At 47.2% G+C, this 21,694-nt stretch overlaps 5 protein-coding genes across 5 annotated transcripts; 2 read left to right on the top strand and 3 right to left on the bottom strand.

Annotated features, from left to right (window-relative positions):
• Positions 1–1,304: 1,304 nt before the first annotated feature.
• Positions 1,305–4,391, top strand: JR316_0010143 (Transcription elongation factor SPT5; the record flags this gene model as incomplete). Its single annotated transcript, XM_047895817.1, has 6 exons — positions 1,305–1,313; positions 1,372–1,413; positions 1,463–1,783; positions 1,833–3,164; positions 3,231–3,535; positions 3,584–4,391. The coding sequence occupies 6 exons, from the start codon at positions 1,305–1,307 to the stop codon at positions 4,389–4,391; spliced, it is 2,817 nt and encodes a 938-aa protein (XP_047745536.1).
• Positions 4,392–4,770: 379 nt separating this feature from the next.
• JR316_0010142 (uncharacterized protein) lies at positions 4,771–6,095 on the bottom strand (the record flags this gene model as incomplete). Its single annotated transcript, XM_047895816.1, has 6 exons — positions 4,771–4,863; positions 4,916–4,999; positions 5,079–5,159; positions 5,344–5,679; positions 5,737–5,904; positions 5,964–6,095. 6 exons carry the CDS (start codon positions 6,093–6,095, stop codon positions 4,771–4,773), a joined length of 894 nt encoding a protein of 297 aa, XP_047745535.1.
• Positions 6,096–10,369: 4,274 nt separating this feature from the next.
• JR316_0010141 (uncharacterized protein) lies at positions 10,370–12,309 on the bottom strand (the record flags this gene model as incomplete). The annotated part of the gene is made up of 9 exons (XM_047895815.1): positions 10,370–10,648; positions 10,699–10,937; positions 10,990–11,243; positions 11,303–11,365; positions 11,418–11,532; positions 11,590–11,728; positions 11,788–11,987; positions 12,048–12,124; positions 12,191–12,309. The coding sequence occupies 9 exons, from the start codon at positions 12,307–12,309 to the stop codon at positions 10,370–10,372; spliced, it is 1,485 nt and encodes a 494-aa protein (XP_047745534.1).
• Positions 12,310–12,785: 476 nt separating this feature from the next.
• On the top strand, positions 12,786–13,665 carry JR316_0010140 (uncharacterized protein; the record flags this gene model as incomplete). The annotated part of the gene is made up of 3 exons (XM_047895814.1): positions 12,786–13,286; positions 13,344–13,436; positions 13,489–13,665. The coding sequence occupies 3 exons, from the start codon at positions 12,786–12,788 to the stop codon at positions 13,663–13,665; spliced, it is 771 nt and encodes a 256-aa protein (XP_047745533.1).
• Positions 13,666–20,214: 6,549 nt separating this feature from the next.
• Positions 20,215–20,758, bottom strand: JR316_0010139 (uncharacterized protein; the record flags this gene model as incomplete). The annotated part of the gene is made up of 2 exons (XM_047895813.1): positions 20,215–20,519; positions 20,572–20,758. The coding sequence occupies 2 exons, from the start codon at positions 20,756–20,758 to the stop codon at positions 20,215–20,217; spliced, it is 492 nt and encodes a 163-aa protein (XP_047745532.1).
• Positions 20,759–21,694: the final 936 nt, after the last annotated feature.

The following is a 21,694-nucleotide window of genomic DNA, read 5'->3' as shown; positions in this document are numbered from 1 at the left end:
TTTACACGTACTGTAAGCCGAATTTACTCTCACGAACACGAGATGTTCAGTGACATATTATGTGTAGAGCTTCATCACCGCTCTGCATTGCTCACTAACTGTACGAGCTTATCCATGTTTATTATCGCAAAGGTTGTGGTAGACACCGCAACGTGGCCCGCAAATCTGTCGACTTCGACGACAAGGTGCCTAATTTGTATGTTTCACATATTCGTTATTGAGGACTTGGCCCTGTATTTTTACAACCGCGCTTCTTCTATTACAGTGTCATGGTGACCCTATCTACATGATTGGATCAATGAACCAGGATGTTCTCCTTAACTTATTTCTGCGGGTCCTTGGAAGTACGGCCTCGTCTGTTTTTACCGTTTTCCACGCAAATATATCTACCGTTGATACTCGAATTATTGGGCTCACAAAATGCTAAGGTCGCCGCTCACTACAAGATTATTTGAATGTGCTTATTTTCCTTCGGAAATACAAACACCTGAGACTCTTGTAGAGTAGCTGATTTCCCACTGTTTGTAAACTGTAGTACGTACTTTTGAATATGCAAGCAACGAAATACTTAGTTTCGCGGTAGCATAGACCTGGGTACGCCATACATAACTTGTGCCTTGGTTTTTGATGGAACTAACGGTGTGCCCCTTGGTTCTGCCCCTAAATTTTATTCTGGAAGAGTTGTCTCAACGGTCATGTCAATAATTTATTATGTCCATTTTCTATGAATTTTTCATTCAGGACGAGCCGACTACTTCGTGTCGCTCCATCATCTAGGTTCCCTACAATAGGTTTCACCATGCATTTTTAACAGGATACGAGCTTAAGTGTTCACATGAGCGCTTCCGCATTGATAAGTTTCAGCACGACGCTCAGCTCTCAATGTTTTGAACCCTCATCCACACCCGGGATGCCCGAGGAACATTAACACGTGATATGTTTCGGCATTTGCGGCATCGAACTTCTGCGCCATTTCTACAGCCCCCCACCCATTCCCACGCTCTTTTTCTTCTTCTCTCCACCATACCGTTTTGTCTCCTCGTTGCTCAGGGGCTGTCATTCCAGGTAAGATACGCCACGGATTCTGCATTGGCGTTGAACCGGAACGAGAATATGTACTATTACACGTAGTTCAGTGATAGATTTGGATAGTTGGAAAATGAAAATGAGATCACCATCGTAATGAAGATGAAAAAAACTTACTGAGCACACCAACGTCATATAGATTCCGATTCCTAAGTCAGAGTGGTAACTGATCATCTAATTAAATTTGTTCATTTCCATCGAACGACACAGTCCAAAGGATGAAGCGGGTAGGCTTGCTTGATTTCTGTTCAAAGCATCTTGATACTCATGATTTTTTCTCCCTAGGTTATGAGGAACGTCCGCCAATTTCTGGACACGGAGGCACAGGTAGCTGATGATGGAGAGCTTTCTGACGATGAGCAGCTTACGTCTGCAGAACGGGACCTTGAAGGCGAGCTGTCCAGAATGTTGCGATAGACTTGATTTGACTGTCTTTACAGATGCCTTCATTAACGACGGAGCGGAAGTGGACGGGGAAGATCACATAGGCTCTATGGCGTTCCATAGGCCAGAAGATGACAGCGAGGAGGATTCATTTAACCAACTACTGGCTCGCCTGGAGGCTCAAGCAAAGGGCCCTCGTCAACCACGTCCGGTTATACGTTTGGAGGAGGAAGATAGGATAACCATGCTCCAGGAGAAGATTGCGCGTCTTCCGCTTGAGAATGACTATCCTCTCTGGAGGGTTGGATGTCGGGTAAGTCTGAATACCTATCCCTTGATTATTTTTCTATCAACTTTTGCAGATCGGCTCTGAGGATGCAGCTGTCCTATCCCTTCTCCAGACCGCAAGGGAGATCCACCATATTCGTTCCGCATTTACTCGCGGCTCTATACGCGGAAGTATCTACGTTGAAGGTATCATGGATCCAGCCCTCGTGAATCTGCTCTTGTCCACGCCCGGAATTCTTCGTAACCACCTTGGAGTCAAGCGCGAAATAGTGGATCGGAACCATCAGCACGAACTTCTTACGATGAGGGATGTCAAGAAGGATTTTGAGGTTGGGACCTGGGTTTTGGTTAAGAAAGGCATATACAAAGGAGACGTTGGACTGATTTCAGCGACTTTTTCCTGGGGCGCTCAGGTTCTTCTCATTCCTCGGCTAAATTCGCAATCTGCAAAGTCACAAAAGAGAAAGTCATCGGTACTAGTACCCCCAGCAAAACTTTTCGACCCTGAAGAAGCCCGCAAACTCATTTCTACTCCCATTATTCGCAATGCGGATGGATCATACACGCTTGGACTTCTCAAGTTTGACCATGGACTGTTGGAAAAGGATTTCGACTATACCTCCATCGCAAATTCCGTCATGGATATTCCGTATTCCCACTTCTCCATGTTTAGGAGCACCAATCATCCCGACATAATGCGAGCGCGTATGCCACGTCCTCGGGAATGGTGCTTAGGACTGGAAGAGGAGGTTCTTTTTCGTACACCCGACGTTGCGAATCGGTCTGCAAAGTGGGAACCTGCAGTGCTGAAAAAGCTGGACACATACGACGTTGAAGCAGAACAATCAACAATCGAAGGTGAACGTGAAATCCGCTACAGTGTTAGGGGAACATGGCTAGACATTCTCAAGTCACCAAAAATCGGGCAATTCGTTCGAGTTGTGAGCGGCCCCTATTTCGATCACAGAGGTTGGGTCGTTGGAATCCATGGAGACCATGCACTAATAACGAAAAGTTCGGTGCATGGTCGCATTTCCATTGTGGAAACAAATGCTGAAACATCTTCGACGCCCACCAACGGAAAAGAACAATATCCCGTGCCGACAGGGAACGATGATCTGAGAAAAGGTTCGGCGGAGACAGATCTGGGGACGGCGGTAGAAGCGCAAATGATGCCAGGGGGTATAATGGTGCATTCGGATATCGCTCTAACTTTGGATGAATCAGCAGCAACGTCAGATGAAGAAGAAATGTCGATGCCGGGAGGGAGTTCGTGTGTCACAGGAGTAGGAAAACCAACAGCAGCTCAGGAGTCGTACAACCAGGGCGCTGTGGTCAGTACAACAGCAGCATCTAACCAGTTTAATTCTGGGGTAGGAGATGATAACAAGGTTGAGATTGTGGAAGTGAGTAAATTTGCAGCTTGACATATTCACCGGTTTTTCTCTTAACGTGGCTATACCTTTCAACAGCATTTTGCGGTACACGTCAATCTCTTGGACACTTCATTTACTGAGCCCCTACCTCTTGTCGATGTGACATTATTGTCGGAGTCAGACCCAGTCCACACCAAGTTTTTAAGACACCCATGGACTGGTTTAGAGGTCATTATACAGAAGCATCTTCACCCACGCAAGGGTGAGACTGGACAAATCAAAGACGTCCTTCATCATACAGACAACGCCGGACTGCAGCTCGTTATTCAACTCACCCGTTTTAATCCCTTTGCACCGTTCCAAACAATCGTTGTGGACTATGACGATGTCGTCGAACTTTCGTAAGTGTGTTGTCATTGCATGTACCCTCTGTCTAACTTGTACGCAAGGACGTTCAATGAGCTCGTTCTTTTCCTTGATCCTGGGCCAAAATTTTTCCGTCCTATACCTAAGTCTTCCATGAAGCACGTCCGCGTTCTCCCTGGCGTACCGCAAACGATTGCGTCAGTGAGCGGCACACCGATGTACTCAGAACCCACTGCAACTCCAGCCTGGGATCCTTCCTCAAGGACACCCATCGGTACACCGCAATCTATCACTCCAGCTTGGGACCCCTCCTCAAGGACACCTGACCCAACTGCTCATTCGCCAACAAGTCTTGCGTTATCAGACGTCTCTACATCTGTTTCCTCCTCATCTGAAACAAACTGTCATACGACTTCCTCTTCTGTGTGCGAACATGTTCTCTTAAACCCCAAACTGGTGGACATCAGCCTGAATGTGGTAGTCAACGGCGGACAGTTCAGCAATAAAACATTAGTCGCCTCAACGGTTTGGGATGCAAACAACCTCGTACTCAGGTGCAAAAAGTACAGTTCATGGACTATGGTGGACCCCGCTTGGGTCACTCCGAAGTATGCAAATCGAATACATGACAATGGGCCTCTAGTGGTTATCAAGGGGGAACATTGCGGGAAATTCGTTCGTCGCATTCATCATGAAGGCACCTCGGATAATCCAACTGTCTTGGTCGCTGTAGTCACCCGATCTAAAGATCGTGTAGACGTTTTAACTGGCGAGCGATTTATACTCAGCACGGATTTCCTGTGTTCAGTTCCCGAGTCCAAGAAAGACAGAGACCTCAACTCCAATGTTATGACTCAGTTAAAAGACCAGTACAAGAAAAAGATACTGTGACCTGTTTTTGGTATTTCTCTACCATCACCTCGTCTTGTGAAGATAATATAAATTCTGGTATGAAACATGACATTCTTCATTTGCTATATACTTATATGATCACCTCGAACAGAAGCTGCAGCGTGCAGAGGGAGTAGGATTACTCTAAACACCCTCTGCATTAGCCTTATCCTTTACATTGGACAGAATCTGGCTGAGGGGATGGTAACGCGAGAGGGGTTGTTCATCTGGAACAAATGTGCGGCATACAAAGCAGCACCTCAGTGTGTCAAATAACTCAAGCTTTGTCCTGCAATCGTTGCAGCAAACATGACCACAAGCAAAGCTGTGATAATGTTCTGAGGTCACTTTGATCTGTAAACACAGTTCTCGAAAAGGCTTACACGCAAATTTGCTCCATAAATTCATAGCAAATTGTGCATTTTGCGAATCCAAGTACTGTCTCTTCCAGCTCCTTCAACCTGTCATTTTCCTATTTAAATTTGTCATTAACATTATCGATATCGGTCATATTGTAAATTTACCCTCTTCGTTTCAAGGTACAGGTTTTCCTGGGCCACCTTCTCCTTCAAGAGCTCAGTATACATCTTGCTCGCTTTGTCAATTTCCTATAATATAATTGTTTAAAAAGTGTGACGGTCTCGGATAAACGTCATAAGGTTATGTGAGGGAAGAAACCAAACTAACCCATTTAAACGTCTCTCCCTGCTCGGTTAGACCTCGCTCAAGGGCGGCAATGCGCTCCCTGTCGGCTTGAACTTCTCTAACCTGGAAAATGGATGCAGATGTAAGTCGCTGCCTTATGAATCATTTCATTATTCTTACGGTCGCTATTATATCATCACTTCTCAACCTTGCAGCATTTGAAGTGGACTTCAGCCTGTCATATTCATCCTGTTCATCGAAAGTAGTTGATTAGTGCTAAAGTCGACGGCGTATGATCGTGGCGTACTTGACTAATGATCACTTGGTCTATCCCAGCATCCACTCCGCTTTGTTGATTGGTTATGCCTCGATCATTCTGGACATTGGTGGATGCTGCATACGATCCATTGGCAATAGATCGGTTATGTTGAACGGCGGGAAACAATTCATTCCGGCCTGGGAGTATGGCTAATATAGCATTCACGTTGGCCACCTGTATAGGAGGACGTCTGGTCATAAGATTGTCTCTCCCAGCATCCACCGACACATTCGCAATCTCTGTCGATGGACCTTCGGTGGAAACCTCACGGTTCTTGGCAAAGGACGAGACCATTGGGGCCGTGTAGGCCCTTTGAATACTCCCCTGGTGAAAGTATGTACTGTCAGATTGAAATACATAAATCATTATACTCAAGCGCACCGCAGCCTGGGTTTTGTTGGACGTCAAGGTGTTGGTGACTAACGCAGTTGAATTGGATTCAAAGGATTGGTCCATGTCGTCATCATCAACTTCCTGGAATCTCGATGGCCCTGCCACCATGCTAGCGTCCCCTGCTTCAGGAGACCGGCGTTGCCTCGAAGCAGACTTCTTACAGAAGGTAATGTATCATTGAAAAATGCGCCTCAATCAATCCTTAGACAACTTACCCCTGCGTTCTTTCTTGATCTCGCGCTAACAGCCTTTATATAGTGTTCGCGGGAAAGCATCGCGGTATATATTGGGGTAGCCCCTGTTACAGATGATTTGCTGTTACTACGACTCCTGGAAGGTTGAGACATAGTTTAGTTGGACGACTAGACTCAGTTGTGCTGGGTGTTTGGAAGGTGAGGGTAATGAAGAAAGTTCCTGAACAAGCGCTTTAAAAGAAAACGCTAGTCTTTCATCGCTCAGTCCCTTTGTTATGCCTCGGCGTTTCGGCGACATCACCTTATCGAGTTCCTCCGGGTCATTGCCTCCGCTGCAGCTGCAGCTGCGTGATCGCATAATAATTTCTCATGTGGTAAAATTTCTCTTATCATTGCTTAACCGTTACCACATCGATATCGATATTCTGGTTGATTCGACAGACCTATGCCGGTTTGGAAAGCCAAGTTTTGCCTGTGCACTGTGCATGGGTGCGGCGCGAAACGCGATCCTGTCACAGGACAGCCAGGTGTTCAATTGTCGCCATCTACATATAAAAAGCACCAACACGAGGAAAGCGTGGGTCAGATGAAGAGGAATCTTGAATCACGGGCGATCCTTGAGCAGCAAAGGGCCATGGAGAAGGTCGAAACCACCTTGGAGAAAGCAATGCAACTTTTATCTGTTCAGGACCCGGACACCGAGACGATCAAGGAAAAGGAAGTGCAGTACAAGCACGAACAGAAGAAAAAAATCGTGGCTCTGATTGCAGATATTCTAGACAATACCAGACTTCGTGCCCAACAAATCAACACCATTGACCTGTCAGGAGAGAAATATTTCAGCAATGGGGAAATTGATAAGGCAATTCAACTTTGCCATGAAGTACGAGCTCTTAATTCCAACGCATCGAGAGATTTAGACTTTACGAAATCCGGTCCTTTGCGCAAGGAAGCCTCGATCAAATCTTTGCGACATGATGCACACCAAAATATCGAGCGACTTAATGAAGATGTAGACCGTGTAGAGGCAACATGGAAGGAGAGGCAAACGAAGAGATCTCGCCAGCGAGTTTCTATTCAGGATAGCGTACCTAATTTATACGATTCAAGTGAGCGAGCATGTTTATTTTTCACTTTGTATTCGATGAACTATTTATCAACTATCGACCCTAGGGCACCACTTCCTTCCCTTCCTTCCCTATGCATACAGTATGCCTTGGCTACCCCCATGGATAATTGACGCGATGCAGATGATCAACCTTATGGTTGTTTCTTGCTACGCTATATTGAGGTTTCCTCGACGTGGATGCTATTTTGTCTTTTCCATGTGCGAATATATCGCTCAAAGAACGGGAGAGGCTATCTTTGTCGACAAAATCCTTCCTCGTTGGCTCGAGCAAGTTCTTCGTTCGTTTCCTCTAGACGTTCGAGCGGCAATCAAGCGTTTTGACATTGATTCGAAGTTCATCGTGTATGCCGCTTGTCCAAAGTGCAATGAAATCTACAAGCCAACCCTAGAGGACGATATTTCTACCTATCGCGAACGATGCAATGCCCGGAAGTTCGGTAATCGTTGTGGGGAACTTCTTGTCCGGCCAAAGAGATACAGCAATAAGACCATTAATGTACCCATCAAACCCTTCCTATCATTCGATTTCCAGGACTGGCTTGGTGACATGTTATCGCATCGAGGATACGAGGAAGCAATGGACGGTGCTTGGAAGAAAACGTTCGAACCTGTTCAAGAAAATGGGCGCATGGACGATATTTTTCAGTCTTCCAGCATCCGTAACTTCAAGGGATGCGATAAGAAATTTTTCGGTGTATCCGGAAATGAAACTACTGGACGTTATCTATTTTCACTCGGCTTTGATTTCTTTAATCCTTTGCGTAATCTTACGGCTGGAAAGAAGATTTCAATTGGAGTTATCGCATTAACATGCCTCAACCTTCCCATAACTACTCGATATAAACCTGAAAACATCTTTCTCGCGGGTATTATTCCGGGTCCCAATGAACCCAGTCTAGAAGCAGCAAACCCATACTTCCGCCCTATTGTTGACACTTTCCTGCTGTTTTGGGTGGGTGTTTTTTTTACGCGCACCGCTCTTTACGCTATGGGGCGCATTATTCTTTGTGCTCTTCTTGCAATCATCGCCAATCTTCCTGCAGCACGGAAGGCTGGTGGATTTTCTTCATACAATCAGGAATATTTCTGTTCGATGTGCTGGTGTAGTAAAACTGTGCATACATTCAACAACTTCGATTATGAAAAATGGACATGGCGCACCGATGACGAATGTCGAGATGGTGCCTGGAAATACCAGGCAGCCCCCTCCGAAAAGGCCGCTGCAAGCCTTTTCGACAAATCCGGATTGCGCACGTCAGAATTTCATCGATTGCCCTATTATCGGCCAACCATGAGCCTTGTTGTAGACCCGATGCATAACCTTTTTCTTGGACTCATCAAAGAGCATTTTCAGCACATTCTCGGTGACGGTTCTGATTTACCCAAGCAGAAGAAGAAACAACAAACACCTATATCGAGCGATAGCGTTATATTACAAAACATTGAGGGCAATGAAAGTAATCCTTTGCCAACCTCAGAGTCTGGTCAAAAAGGAATACGCATCATCAGAAAATGGTTGGCAGAGCCTCTTCCAATCGAAGATGCCGACGTAGCAAACGAGTTGGCAAAGAAGACCGCAGCAGAAGCCCTTGTTTTTGTTGGTAAACATCTGGGGTGTATACCCTCTACCATCACCAATCGTGGCCGGGACATGTTAAATGGTATGATGCGAGTCAAGAAAGAAGATCTGGCCCAAATGCTTGTTCAATGGGTACGTCTGCATCGTCGTTACCTCAACATCAATCTGATAGTTTAATACGCGGTGAATAGCGTAAAGAAAGATCCGTACGTTGTTAAATTTTTCAATTCTTCTAACAACTAAAAATTTCGGCCAGTCACAGTCAAGCCAGGCTACTTCAGAAGTGGATGGCAAGCAGGGAAAGATACTTACAGCAGAAGACATGAAATCCATCCGACGAGACATTGCAGCTATGGTAAAACCGTCATGGGTCTCGTCGTTACCCTGGTCGATGTCCGCAAAGAGTGGAAAACTCAAATCAGACCAATGGCGCATTGCGGCAGCACTTTACATCCCAGTTACCCTCATCCGAATATGGTCGGGAATTGACCATTCGAAACCTGCCCAAACACGTCGAGAACTTTTGCGCCTCACAATGCTTCTTTTTGAGGCCATATCTGTCATCACTTCCCGGGTCGCATCACCAGCTATGGCCAATGAATACCTGAATTTGATGGTACAATACCGTTCCGAGCTTTCAAGGCTGTTTCCAAGCTACCAGTGTGTTCCTAATCATCATATGGCTATGCATATGAGGGAGTTTATCATCGAATATGGGCCTGTTCATGGTTGGTGGACGTTTCCCTTCGAACGTATGATTGGGATGCTGCAAAGAATTCCCACAAATTACAAGCAAGGTAATTTGCTTTACCTGTTGCCTGCTCTTTCATGGTTACTGATCTATAGTAGGCGAGTACGAGGAAACAATTGCGACTTCCTGGCACAGAAGGTCCAAACTTATGGCAATTTTTCAAAGACCAGGATGTCCACAAGCTATTCGGGACTGTTGGCCGATCTTTCGCAAGTTGGTGATGCCCCAAGGACGGTACATACTCGCAGGAGAAGCAGAGACAATCGATGTCGCAAATGCTGAGGCTGACGATGACACTGAGACAGACGACGAGGAAAGCGAAGAAGATCTTCAAGAAGAAGCCATCCCATACGATGATCGACGTGCGGTGGTGTTAAAGATGGACATTACTCGGGCATTTTTACGGTATGGTGTGACAACCGTGCCCGCGCGGGCAATGTATACAAACCGTTATCGCGTTGGTCGGATATCTTATACATCTTGGGACGTACATGAAGGCAATAGCGGGGTCCTCAATGCGTCAAATGTGCCCTACCGTATCAAGAATGTCCTCAAGTTTCCTAAAAAAGTACTTAGGGATGATATATGGTTTGTGGTTAATCGATACCAAGAAGCGGGGGTCAAATACGATCCTTATATCCCGTGGGTTCATTTTCGTGCCAAACTATGGGGAACCGACGTCCAAGATATCCTCGAAGTCCTTCCTTTTTCAGCTGTAGAAGGACACTTTGCCAAATGTATCATCCCATGGGAAGATAGAGACGTCGCTGTATGTGTATCTTTATCCCGACTCCGACCTGTAGATAGGCAAATTCTTTGACCACTGAGAACATAATGGAAAACTGTGTAGATCATAGCTTCGATGCATGTAGTCAGGTTACTCAGCAAAATGTCATTATCCGATATCATAAATGTACAAAAGAAATCTAGGGCACGTTTCAAATTAGAAGGATACGCAGATGCAGATTCTAATGGCCAGCCGCTGCTGCTGCCATGTCAAAAAGAGAGGTAGCAGAAGGGGATGTCATCGTAGCAGTTGCAGTAGCAGCCGTGTATGTTGTTGTAGCAATAGCAGCCATGTCGAGAGTCCTCGACGACACCAGTGCCGACGACATATCCAAAGCCCTCGAGGCCGCTGCCGCCATCTCGAAGATTTTGTCAACAGCTTCTCTTGGAAGTTCCATCGTCCTATCTGCGCCATTCTGGATGAGATAATCAGCAGTCTTCATGATTATGTCTTGGCCCAACTTGAATATCATTAGTTTGTCAAATGCCAAAAGGATTGTAAGCTGCTCACCTTCCAGGCGTGTGGTAACCAATGGCCGACAGTACCAGCGACAGCAAATCCCAGGTAAGGCAAAATAGCGGATCCAACGCGACGGTACCTCGAAGGGGGAGGGTCATCTGCGCAAACATTTACCTGGACTTGAGGAGTTGATTTTTCCCAGATATATACATAGCCACGACATGCGGCGGCGACAAAGACGTTGCGCGATGACGATGGAGTAACACAGACCGTTTGTGTCATGTAAGTACCTAAGTCCACAAATTAATAAACTGAAATGCGGAGGTAAGCGAAAAGTCGAACCTCGACATGTTGTCAGTGTCTGAACAACATAGTTGTTTGCGACATCCACAATGAAAACTTTATTGGTGTCACTGCCGCAAACTGCTATTTTCGAACCTTCAAAGAAGGCGCATTGCTTGGAAAATCGACGGGTCGAGCCTATTGGCAGGGAACGAAGAGGGGAGTTGTCGGCGATCTGATAGACGTCGAAGTTACCGGTAGCAAGGTTGTCTACAAGAAGCAACGTTTCATCGCTGGACAGAGACGCGCTTCCACTGTCAAATATTCAAAAATTTATCAAAATAATGGAGGGTTTCCATAAAGTAGCACGTACATCCCACCAATCAAATGTTTCGTCCATAATGGCGGACCTCTCTTTGAAGCATCGAGGCACTTCCTGTGGTAGAAATTCGTGAATATATTGCAAGGAAACAGAAACATCAACGCACATTTCCGATGTCTCCAACCCGATGGTCAAGAGGCTTTGATTCGACCCCCCAAAAAAGAATAGGCCGCTGGTGATCACTTTGCCAATATTATCGGCCCACAATAACCTCAAGGAAGCTAGGAGTACCATATTCGTGTGGTTTGAGTGCTAGGGCGATTGACAAGAGTACTTACTGTTGTTTACTGCAAAAACCTTGATCTCACCGGAGTGACTTGTGACGGCTAATCGATTGTTGAGCTTGTCGAAAGCCATTTTCTCGACAGAGTCATTGAACGCAAATACAGGAGATGTGTTCGCGCCTACTGGGAATGGCTAAGGAATGATATACAGAATGTAAGGACACAGGAAGTTGAAACGAGAAAGAGAAGTACTTTGGTGGCATCATAGTCTAGCGCAACCAACGCCAAACACCCTCTCCCCGTGCCAATGCATAACACAACGCCGTTTTCTCTGTTGGGTAACTCCTGTTGTCCCCAGACAACTGTGGTGATTTGTCCCCAGTTGTCATCCTCAAGAGTTTGAATGCATTCCCCCGTTTTTGTGTCCAAGACATATACCGTCTCGTCATCTCCTAAGTATGATATTGTTCTTATTAAAGATTACCTAACACTGACGATAGGAAAAGACTCACCGCCAGATATTAAGAGTCTAGCGTCCTCTGAGAACAATAAAGTGTTGATAGGCAGAATGGATGGCAACTTATATGTTCTGAATATTGCGAAATTCTCCTATCGAACATGTCAGCGGGCGACAACTACAGGATGCAAAGCTTACACTTGCCATGGCGGGTGCTGATGGTTTGAATCGTTTACGACTGGTGATAACTCCTGCTCTTTAAGTACTTTACCGCCAGCGCCGCCGGAAGTCATTGTGACACCCTTGGCACTGGCCATTGACGAGTCACAGATAACTCGTCAAAGATAACATCTCCCTTTGAGTCGTGTCGCCTTTTTGTCACGTTTTCGCCAAACCGTATTCATATTGGAACTAAGGCTCATTTTCAGTATAACTAAGGCTCAATGTCTGATAATATTGTCATTGGGGTTTTCACTCATTGTAGAGACAAATGATGCTTTCTTGAGCCCTCCCTGAAATAGATATTGATGAAAGAATGATAGGTAGCGATCAATGGTTACCCCTACGGTGAGAAGATATCGATCAAACAATCTTTGACACTAGCAGAGCGACTTTGCGAAACAATTGGTGCGTATTTGACGTGCACTGAGATTTGACGTGCACACTGAGGATGAGTGTCTGCGGAAGAGCGAGACGTTACATAGAATAAACAAAGGGGATGATTGAGCGACGAATACGAAACTACAAATAGTGAATGAAAAGAAAAACGCACAATCTTTCCTCGACATATACCATGTCATCCTCGCATCCTTCACACGAATACATTCGTCATCTCCCCCTCATCACTCCCCGGATCGAATTCCTCTTACCCAGTCAAGAACCTCTACCTAAGATTACCCCTCGTATCCAATGGACTCCAGAGCTGCTACAGCGACACGCCATTCCGCGTGGAGCCGCGCCACAGCCATCATCCGTCGCAGCTCCAGGGCCTGAAGAGCTCATACAGGCAGAGGGACCTTCAGGCCAGGACACCGTACCTGTCCCTCCAATCGGGCCTTCAATTGCAACACCAGCAACTCATGTGCAGGTCGATCCTGGGCAACCCATTGATCCCGCTATGATCCTCCAAGTGGCGGGGCCTTCTCATCCTCGCGTGACTTCGCCGGTCCCAGGAGGCGAAATGTATAAGAAGCCAAAGGGAGAACCTGGCCGTCGGGGAAGTGGTGGGTTTAATATCCAGACAGTCCTGAGGGACGACTTCCACTGGTCTGAGGAAGATATAGGAGATATGGTGGTATGTAAATCAATAGTGGCTCACCATACTTGACTGATGCCTTGATTTTGTCCGTAGGGATACATCACCCGAGAAGCAAGGAGGTCGCTGGATATGAGTAAAAGCTACAGATCTCAGAAAAAGGAAAAAATTGAAGCAATATGTCAAGAGGTAATTACCAGTTTGTTTTACTACTCAAAAGCAAGGCTGACACACGTGGTAGGCAACTAGGCGTTGGCCGGTTCTCAGGGATTACGATAAATGTTGGCCAGTTCATAGCGTGTTGAAGTTGAAGCTGAAATATAGGGCGGAGGCACATCGTCGTGTCGAGGGGAGGAGGGAAAGCGCTCGGGTTCGAGCTGCCCTTGCCAACATCGCAGGAGTCAATGATGCAGAATAGACAGTAGGGATTAGGCAGTACTGTTACGGAAACGATAAATTTCAGCTAATAAACGGCTATGAGATGAACGCTTACCTTGGAGTAAAAACATAAGGAAGGAGGTGAGCTGTCTTGTGGGTGCTAAGAGCTGCCCTGTGGCCTCCTTTGCTGCGACGCACTCAATCTAAGTTTATAGTTGTAAGAAATTGCACGTAGAGTGTACCGAATATACCTAAGTGAAGCAAGACGAAGCAGACGGTGCAACGAGCACCTTCGGTAAGAAATAAGTGAGTGTAGTTTTTCCAGGGACGCTCAGCAAGCAGTCTGTAATTTTCCTTGGGACGGTCGGGACGGTCCGCAAGCAGTCAGTGTGCTTTGCTATTGAAGGGTAGACTGGAGTTGCGACTCACCAACCAAGAGATGTTCTGTTCACTAAAGGTGGATCTGTGTGGATAACTGACCAAATGTGCAGCATCATACCTCCTACAAAACCAGGGCGTACGCTAGACATCGCACCGGGTGGTAGAGTCTATATGATCCCCATGCCTCTGACGTGCAGAATATTTCCTCTGATCTAGTACTATATACATTGCACACTACGCTAGTCCATGTACATAAATTGCTACGCTACTCAATCTCAACGTGCTGCTTCGACAGGTTCAGGTTCACCAGCCCCGCCAAACGTCGTGGCCAGGATGGTGCGCAGGAAAGAAGGGAAAACCGTGGGAATATGTCCAGCTCTCCAACATGTACCGCAGAAGTTCGATGCCGCTCATGCCGTGCCACCAATCACGCACATCACCAATGTTGCGACGGCTTGAGCGGCATCGAACTTCTGTGCTGTATCAGGGCGATTTTGTGACGGTGTGACGCCTTTCTTCCTCTGACAACCCCCACTCTCCAATGCGGCGGGTCGAATGTAAATTCGATTCAAATATTTAGCTTAGCGGTAGGGATACTTTAACGTAGATTTTAACACCATAATAACTTTAATTCAAAGACCGGTGAACATGACAATTCATGTGCTGGTGAATTATGCAAAAGCATAGGTGAGAATCATCTTTTGCTATCAGTACAGAGAAGATAAACCAAAAACATGTTCTAGCATACGCGCCGCCTCTTCTCCCACCAGTCCTTCATTCGAGGTCACATAATTACACAGAAACATAGGTGAGAATCATCTTGCTATCACTAGTATGGAAAACATATTCTATATGCGCCGCCTCGTCGCCTGACAGACGTCACTTAATAAACGACGCCACACTCACAGAACGCTGCCATATTTTTTTCTGCGATGCTTCTTACGATAAGCATTCTGTCTAGGAGGTACCCCCTTTGCAGGTGCTGTTTTAATTGGATTGCACCATATCGAGCCGGACTGTGTTTATCTTATGTGAATTGCTCATGGCTCTCATCGAGTCCCACAAGCACATATGTTGTGGCCTTCCGTTAGCATTGGTGCAATTCAAACAGCTCTTCATATCCAGATATCTCAATCATCTTTTTGTTTCTTTGCTGAACCACACAATCTCGGGGGTGTGTTCTCAGAACTCGTATGAATCACGGCTGTTAACGCCTTCACTCATTTTGACACTTTCACCACTCTGATCTGATCATAGGCTGCCCGTTAAACCAATCCGTATTGTAAAGCCACCTTGGATTATCCGAGTACAGGTCTCGCTCTGCGCCTGCCATCGCGCTGCGCCGGCAGTCTTAAGGGATCTCTTGCTGTTTTGTCTATTCTGACAGCGATAAGATAAGATAATTGGGCGACATGTGATGCTGGCGCAATCACCAATCAAGCGACGGCATGAGCGGCGTCGAACATGTAGTCTACATACTAGATGTAGTCCCTATGAAACGAGGACAGAATGATAACACGCAAGAGGAGCAATGGAAAATAAAACAGTGTGCCAACACAGATTCGGATCCGGGGAGATATATCTGGTCAATCATCTAGCGCAGATGTAGTTTTAGCGAATAAAAACCGTCAAACGTTTGTTAACTGTGCAATTAGACATACCCTATGCTTGCTGAAATGCCGGCTCCTTCGTGTTGCTCTACTCAGGTATTTTTACGCCAACGATTCCTACTGACACCGCATTGTCTCTACTTTTCCAGATATATGGTTTCCGTGCTATATGCATCCATTGAGTCTTCAGGGCCGAGCGGGTCACAGAAAAGAAGGCGCAGCAGGCTCGCTCTCAGTATAAGGCAGCTTATTTGCGGTGCTCTCATTACACCTCGACTGTTTTTAACGTTGCTGAAACTGGTGATTCATAATCTCATGTAGGTGGTAAGAAAGCATATTGGTCTTTACCAAACAAGAGACTAGTACGGAGGCAGAAAGGACACGAGCGTTGCCTACACGCGTGTAAGGTTGAACTTACTTCTCAAAAATATGGCTCGAGTCGAGGTGCGGAATGAGCGAAAATTCTAGCAGCCCCTGATTAAATCAGGATGTTGTAAATAACATGTGAAAGCGCTGGCTGTCATCCCAATTGTGGGGTTCAATAGAGCAACGGGGGGGGGGGGGGGGGTAAATGAGATATTTACGTTACTCGTGTCAGATGAGAATAGACTTGCATATAGTTGCATTAGCAGGAGAGTTGACGGAAGCCATGTGCACATCCTACACAAGTCCCGATATCGTGAAATCCAAATTAAAACGGCAACCTGCAAAGAGGGTACCTCGCAGATCGGGTGCTTACAGTAGGCAGCGTCGTACAAAACATAAAGTTATGGCAGCATTCAACGTTCAATTCTTGAATGTAGGTGGGTGCGTCGTTGAATAAGTGAGGTCTGTAAAGCAATGAGGCGGCACATGTGCTGTAGAATATGTTTCCTGCACTGATAGCAAAGATGATTCCTCACCTATGTTTGTGACGCTCGAATACGGGTCTGGCAGGCGAAGAGGCGGCGGGTGTGCTGTAGAATGTGTTTTTGGCTTGTGTTTTGTGCCTGATAGTAAATACAAATACTATTCGCACCTATGTTTCTGCGTAATTCACTATCCAAATGAATTGTAGTTCCTCCTCGTTCTGTGTTGCTCACCCGACTATTTCCTCTGCCCTTCCAAGCCGGGTCTATGTCACTTGAACTAAAATTGTATTACTAGAGTACGCAGCTAGCTAAGTTTATGGTATTAGAGTCTACACTAAAGTGCTACTACTACAGTAAGCTCGTATGCGAACCATCTCTACGTACGACGTGCTTCATAGGAGTGAGTGTTGAGAGAGAGGTGGAAAGGCGTCACACCGTCACAAAATCGCCATGATACAGGACAGAAGTTTGATGCCGCTGATGCCGTGCCACCAATCACGCGCATCACCAATTTGGCGACGGCATGAGCGGCATCAAACTTCTGCGGTACATGTTGGCGAGCTGGACCGATTCTCACGGTTTCTTCTTCCTGTGTCCCCATCACCTCCTGGCTGTACGGCGGGGTGAACCTGCTGAGGCAGCTCATTCAGATTGAGTAATGTAGCAATGCATGTCCATGAATCAGCTTAGTGTACAATGGAATTATTCTGCTATGAGATGAGGACGGAACAATGACGCGCAAGAGGTATAGTAGGACATTATACGTGCTCTACCATACGGACGCCAACCGAAGACCGAAGAGATGGCTACTGTACGTCCTGGTTTCGCAGATTCGCCGATATTCCTGTCTCTGCGCACTACACGATGCTAATCAACTAGGCACATCGCACCTACAGAATAACTGGCGCGCCTTCCAACTCAACTCCACGACCCCATTCCAACGGACAGGGCCCTCTGGGTGGGAACAGGTGAGTAAGACCGCATTATATATCATCTCGCGTCGCTGATGCTCCCGACAGGTCTAGAAATCCGACGATGTCCAGGGGCGCTGTGTAGAGTGGTGTCCAGCTTTCGACACCATTTGCTTCGGCGAGTGAAGCTACACACTACACGACGGTCGACATTCGGCACATCCGCCCCTTGAAAAGATCCTGCACCGACCGCGAGCCAAATGCCGGCTTACCTTCCAACGCCAGTCCTTGAACCATGCGTCAACGCCGATATATGACTTGGGTAGCCTGTTTGCATCTGCTCCTGCGCGTCAACAAACGCGATTGGGCTCATCTCTTTCTTTCTGGATCTTCTAGACAATGGAGGCAGCTGCCCAGGATGTCTCAGCTATCGCTGCTGTCGAACATCCAGAGCGGGGCACTGGCCTGAGTTGATCGAGATCCTGCTCGGCTTCGTCAATACCCGAGCCAACGCCAACCTCAGAATCGCGACTCTTCAGACCATTGGATTTATCTGTGAGGCGATTGGGAGTTGTGTTTTTGGTTTTAATACTATTCCTATCTTGTACAGCATGATTTTTTGGTGACGGCATAGAAACCGGAGCTCCTGAGCCTGAAATCGAACGAGATCTTGACCGCTGTCATTCACGGCACGCGATAGGAGGACCCTTTCCCGGAAGTTCAGCTCGCAGCTATTCACGCGTACAACTTTCTCGAGTTTGTCCGCGAGAACCTTGACCGCGATGTAAGCTTTGATTTACTCCATTGTGTGATCATACAGAACCTGATAAATCACCAGGGCGAGCGTAACTACATGTGAGGCGACTCTGAACGCCACGGTCGCCGTTCAGGTTGGCGCCTTTGGATGTCTTGTGCGGTTCATGAGTCTCTATTACGATAAGATGGCTCCTTAAGTGGAACAAGCGTTGGTTGGGTTGTGACCATCTCTGCATTTCTATGAAATTGTAATCTAATGTCAAATCATAGCTGACTGTAGTTGGCATGAAACTACATTACTGCTGCTTATGAGGCTATCACCTCCAATCTCATTCAGGCCACACCTGATGTTATTACCGTTGTTCAAAGCACTGCCGTTACAATCCTTCAGAGAATGGAGCATCTTCTCAGCATCCAGGTAGCTTCTGGCATCATTTCCGTCATGTTTTGTTACACTTTTTATTGACCATTCATTTTTTTCAGAACCAAATCCATGGAGAGCCCTTGCTGACCGTATTATGACCCTTATTATCCAACTTATCCAATCCGCAGGCAAGACCTCAACAGTCCTCGAGGATACATTCTTGATCGTTGGCGCACTAGCCTCAGGTAAATATCAATCATCTAAATGAATACCTCCCCTAATTCACCGCACATTTCCCTCTTTCCAGCTCTTGAAGCCAACTTCTTGACGTACATACAGGCCTTCCTGACCACGGCGCGGGGCACACATCGTCGAACGCACCACGCGGCGGAACCGCCGCATCCGCCTCGGCCGCTGCGAACGCGCGCACGATCGACACGCTCCACCCCGCGCTCCGGCCCGCAGGGCTCAAAATCTACTCGCCCATTTCACACACCACGCCGGCGCGTCGTCGCCTGCAGGTCCGGTTACGGCTACGGCTGCGCCTAAACCCAAAGCAGGGCCATTTCCGCCACCCGCAGCGGCAGCAGGAAGTGCATCGTCGTCGTCGTCGTCGTCGTCGTCCGGGCTAGGAGGAGGAGGACCGACGTCGCTGGCGGATGAAGGGGAGGTGGTGGTTTCGAGGGAGTTTGTTGAGCAGGATGGAGGTGCGGCGCGGTGCCCTCGGCGGCGGCGGTGTCGTCGGCGTCGCCCGTGGTGGACGCAATCGTGAGCGAGATCAAGGGGATCAAGGACGAGCTGAGGCGGAGCCAGCAGCAGACTATTGAGCAGCTCGCGGCGGTGCATCGGGAGGAGCTGGCGGCGCTAAAGGAGAGGGGCCGGGACGAGGCGGAGGAGATGCAGAGGCGGTATTGCGAGGATGTTGAGAGGGGCCGGGAGGAGGTGGAGGACATGAAGAGCTTGAGAGTGTTAGGAATATGGAGAGAGAATGAGGGAGAGATCGGGAGAAAGATAGAGGAAAGGGGAAGGGAAAAGACAGAGAGATGAACATGATGGAGGACTATGGGGAGGAGGAAGAAGACGAAGGAGGCCGTATGGACTCGTCCGCGTCGTCGTCTTCGTATCCTTTCGGTTTAGGCTCTAGCGGAGGCGGGGGAGCAGCAGGGCGACCACCTGAGTTCACGGCGATGGAGCTGCTGAAGGTGTCGCTGATGGCTGTTGTGTGGAGCGAGATTGGCCCTGTGGCGATGGGATGGCATGCGACTGGTACGGGTCTGCTTGAACAGACTGCGTGTGGGACGAGTTTCGGGAGGGGCAAGAGGTGAAGAAGTCGCGTGGTTATGGTGAGTGCATGAAGACCGCGACGACGAGCGGCGGTTCCATGTGAACGTGGCGTCACTGGGCAGCTTCGAATCACGATGAGAGGAATGCGCTTTTATCGACGAGAGAGAGTCTTGACTTGTGGGATTCGCTCGCTTAATCGCTCTCATATACAGATGTACGCGAACGTTATTGAATTATATCGTTCAGAAAAGATATCCATGTTCAACGGGTATGATACAATATAGCGAATCAGATGGTAAACTTTAGAGAAATATGTACAATAATTGAAAGCAATAGCAACAAATCGAAAGCAACAAGAAAACAATAAGAAAACTGACACGGGAACACGAAGGCATATGGCACTTCGAGAACAAGAAAAACCCGCCGGGACGCCTAGTTGGTGCGGACAGGAGGGACATCGTATGTCTCGCACATTGCGAGATACAGGGTTCGCGCAGGGTAGGTGGCACGTATTTGGGCCTCGATTGCGATGTCGTTGAGAACATTCTTGCGCTCGAGTTTGAAGCGGTCCAGCTGAATTTCGTGCGCTTCCGATGTACCAGGCCGAGTACGCGCGCTGCGATTGTCGAGAAGTTTTTTGAGGTTTTTAATCTCCTGGCGAACGCGGATGAATTCCTCGAAATCGGCGTCGGTGGCGGATGGGTGTTGAGCCTCCACGTCGGTGATCAAGTTTCCCCCTAAAAGGAACGGTAAGACGCGGTTCGAAGCTACAACTCCTCACTGACATACCGTTACGATTTCTCAGAACAACTAGTGCATCGCTATGCTTGTTGATATAGCGAGCTACAGCCCCAAAAACAGGCCCTCCGTACGTGCACAACCACTCTACAACCTCGCACCCCGACGCGAATAGGTATTTGACACCGTTGCCGAAGGAAACCAACCCAGAAAAGACGTTGCGGACGATGGTGGACATGATGCGGATGTTGTTGTCGATGGAGTAGGTGCTGAGCGAGGGTGATGAGTGAGTGAGAGTGAGCGAGTGAGAATGAGTGAGTAAGGCGCGCGAGGGTGAGCGAGTGAGGCGAGTGAAGTGAGTAGGTGAGTGAGTAATTTAGTGATAAGAGACTGCGAGAAAGTTGTTCTGAGAGACATCATTTTTATAGAAGGCAATGGCAAACGATGTCAAACGAATACAATACATTGAGGTGAGTACATACAATGCTACTACAGTGAGATACAGACTACAGGTCTAGAAATAAGAAGGGAGAAAAGTAGATTTGAATGTGCAGAATTTTGTGAATTTATATGTATGGTAGTAGGACACACCCGGGCACCAGAAATACATATATTTGAGTAAAAATGCCTTTTTACTCGCTGAGTAAATATGTGTCGCCGATGCCGTGTTATCGACTGGAGAGTGAGTTCTCGTCGCTGAATTTACAAGCGCCTATGTAGCGTTGGTGAGGGCGCGTCGCGTATCACCGAGACGCCGATACAGCCGTAAAATCGCCGGGCGTGTCGCTCAACGCGCGCCGATCGCGCGCCTGATCGCGCGATTATCGACACGATAAGCGAGTCGATGTCTGTTTGACTGTTTGTTTGATTTCAAACAGATATTCTGTTTGATTTCTTACATACATTCTGTTTGATGTTTATGGTAGATAACATACAGAATATGTGGATGATTTCAGACACAAATTATCAAACAGAAATTATATTTGAAATCAAACACTATTTATCAAACACAAGATACGTTTGTAATCTTACAGCGAACTTGACAGAAATTCTGTCAAGCCCATGTTCTTTGACAAACAGGCGTCAAACACAAGTTGTGTTTGATATCACATGGCTATCAAACATAACTTGTGTTTGATGCCCGTTTGCCACCAACCACAGTTTATGTTTGACA

This window comes from Psilocybe cubensis, chromosome 9, assembly GCF_017499595.1.
Source record: "Psilocybe cubensis strain MGC-MH-2018 chromosome 9, whole genome shotgun sequence".
Classification (NCBI taxonomy): domain Eukaryota; kingdom Fungi; phylum Basidiomycota; class Agaricomycetes; order Agaricales; family Agrocybaceae; genus Psilocybe; species Psilocybe cubensis.
The sequence above is the reverse complement of the archived record's forward strand: the minus strand, read 5'-3'. Positions and strand labels throughout refer to the sequence as shown.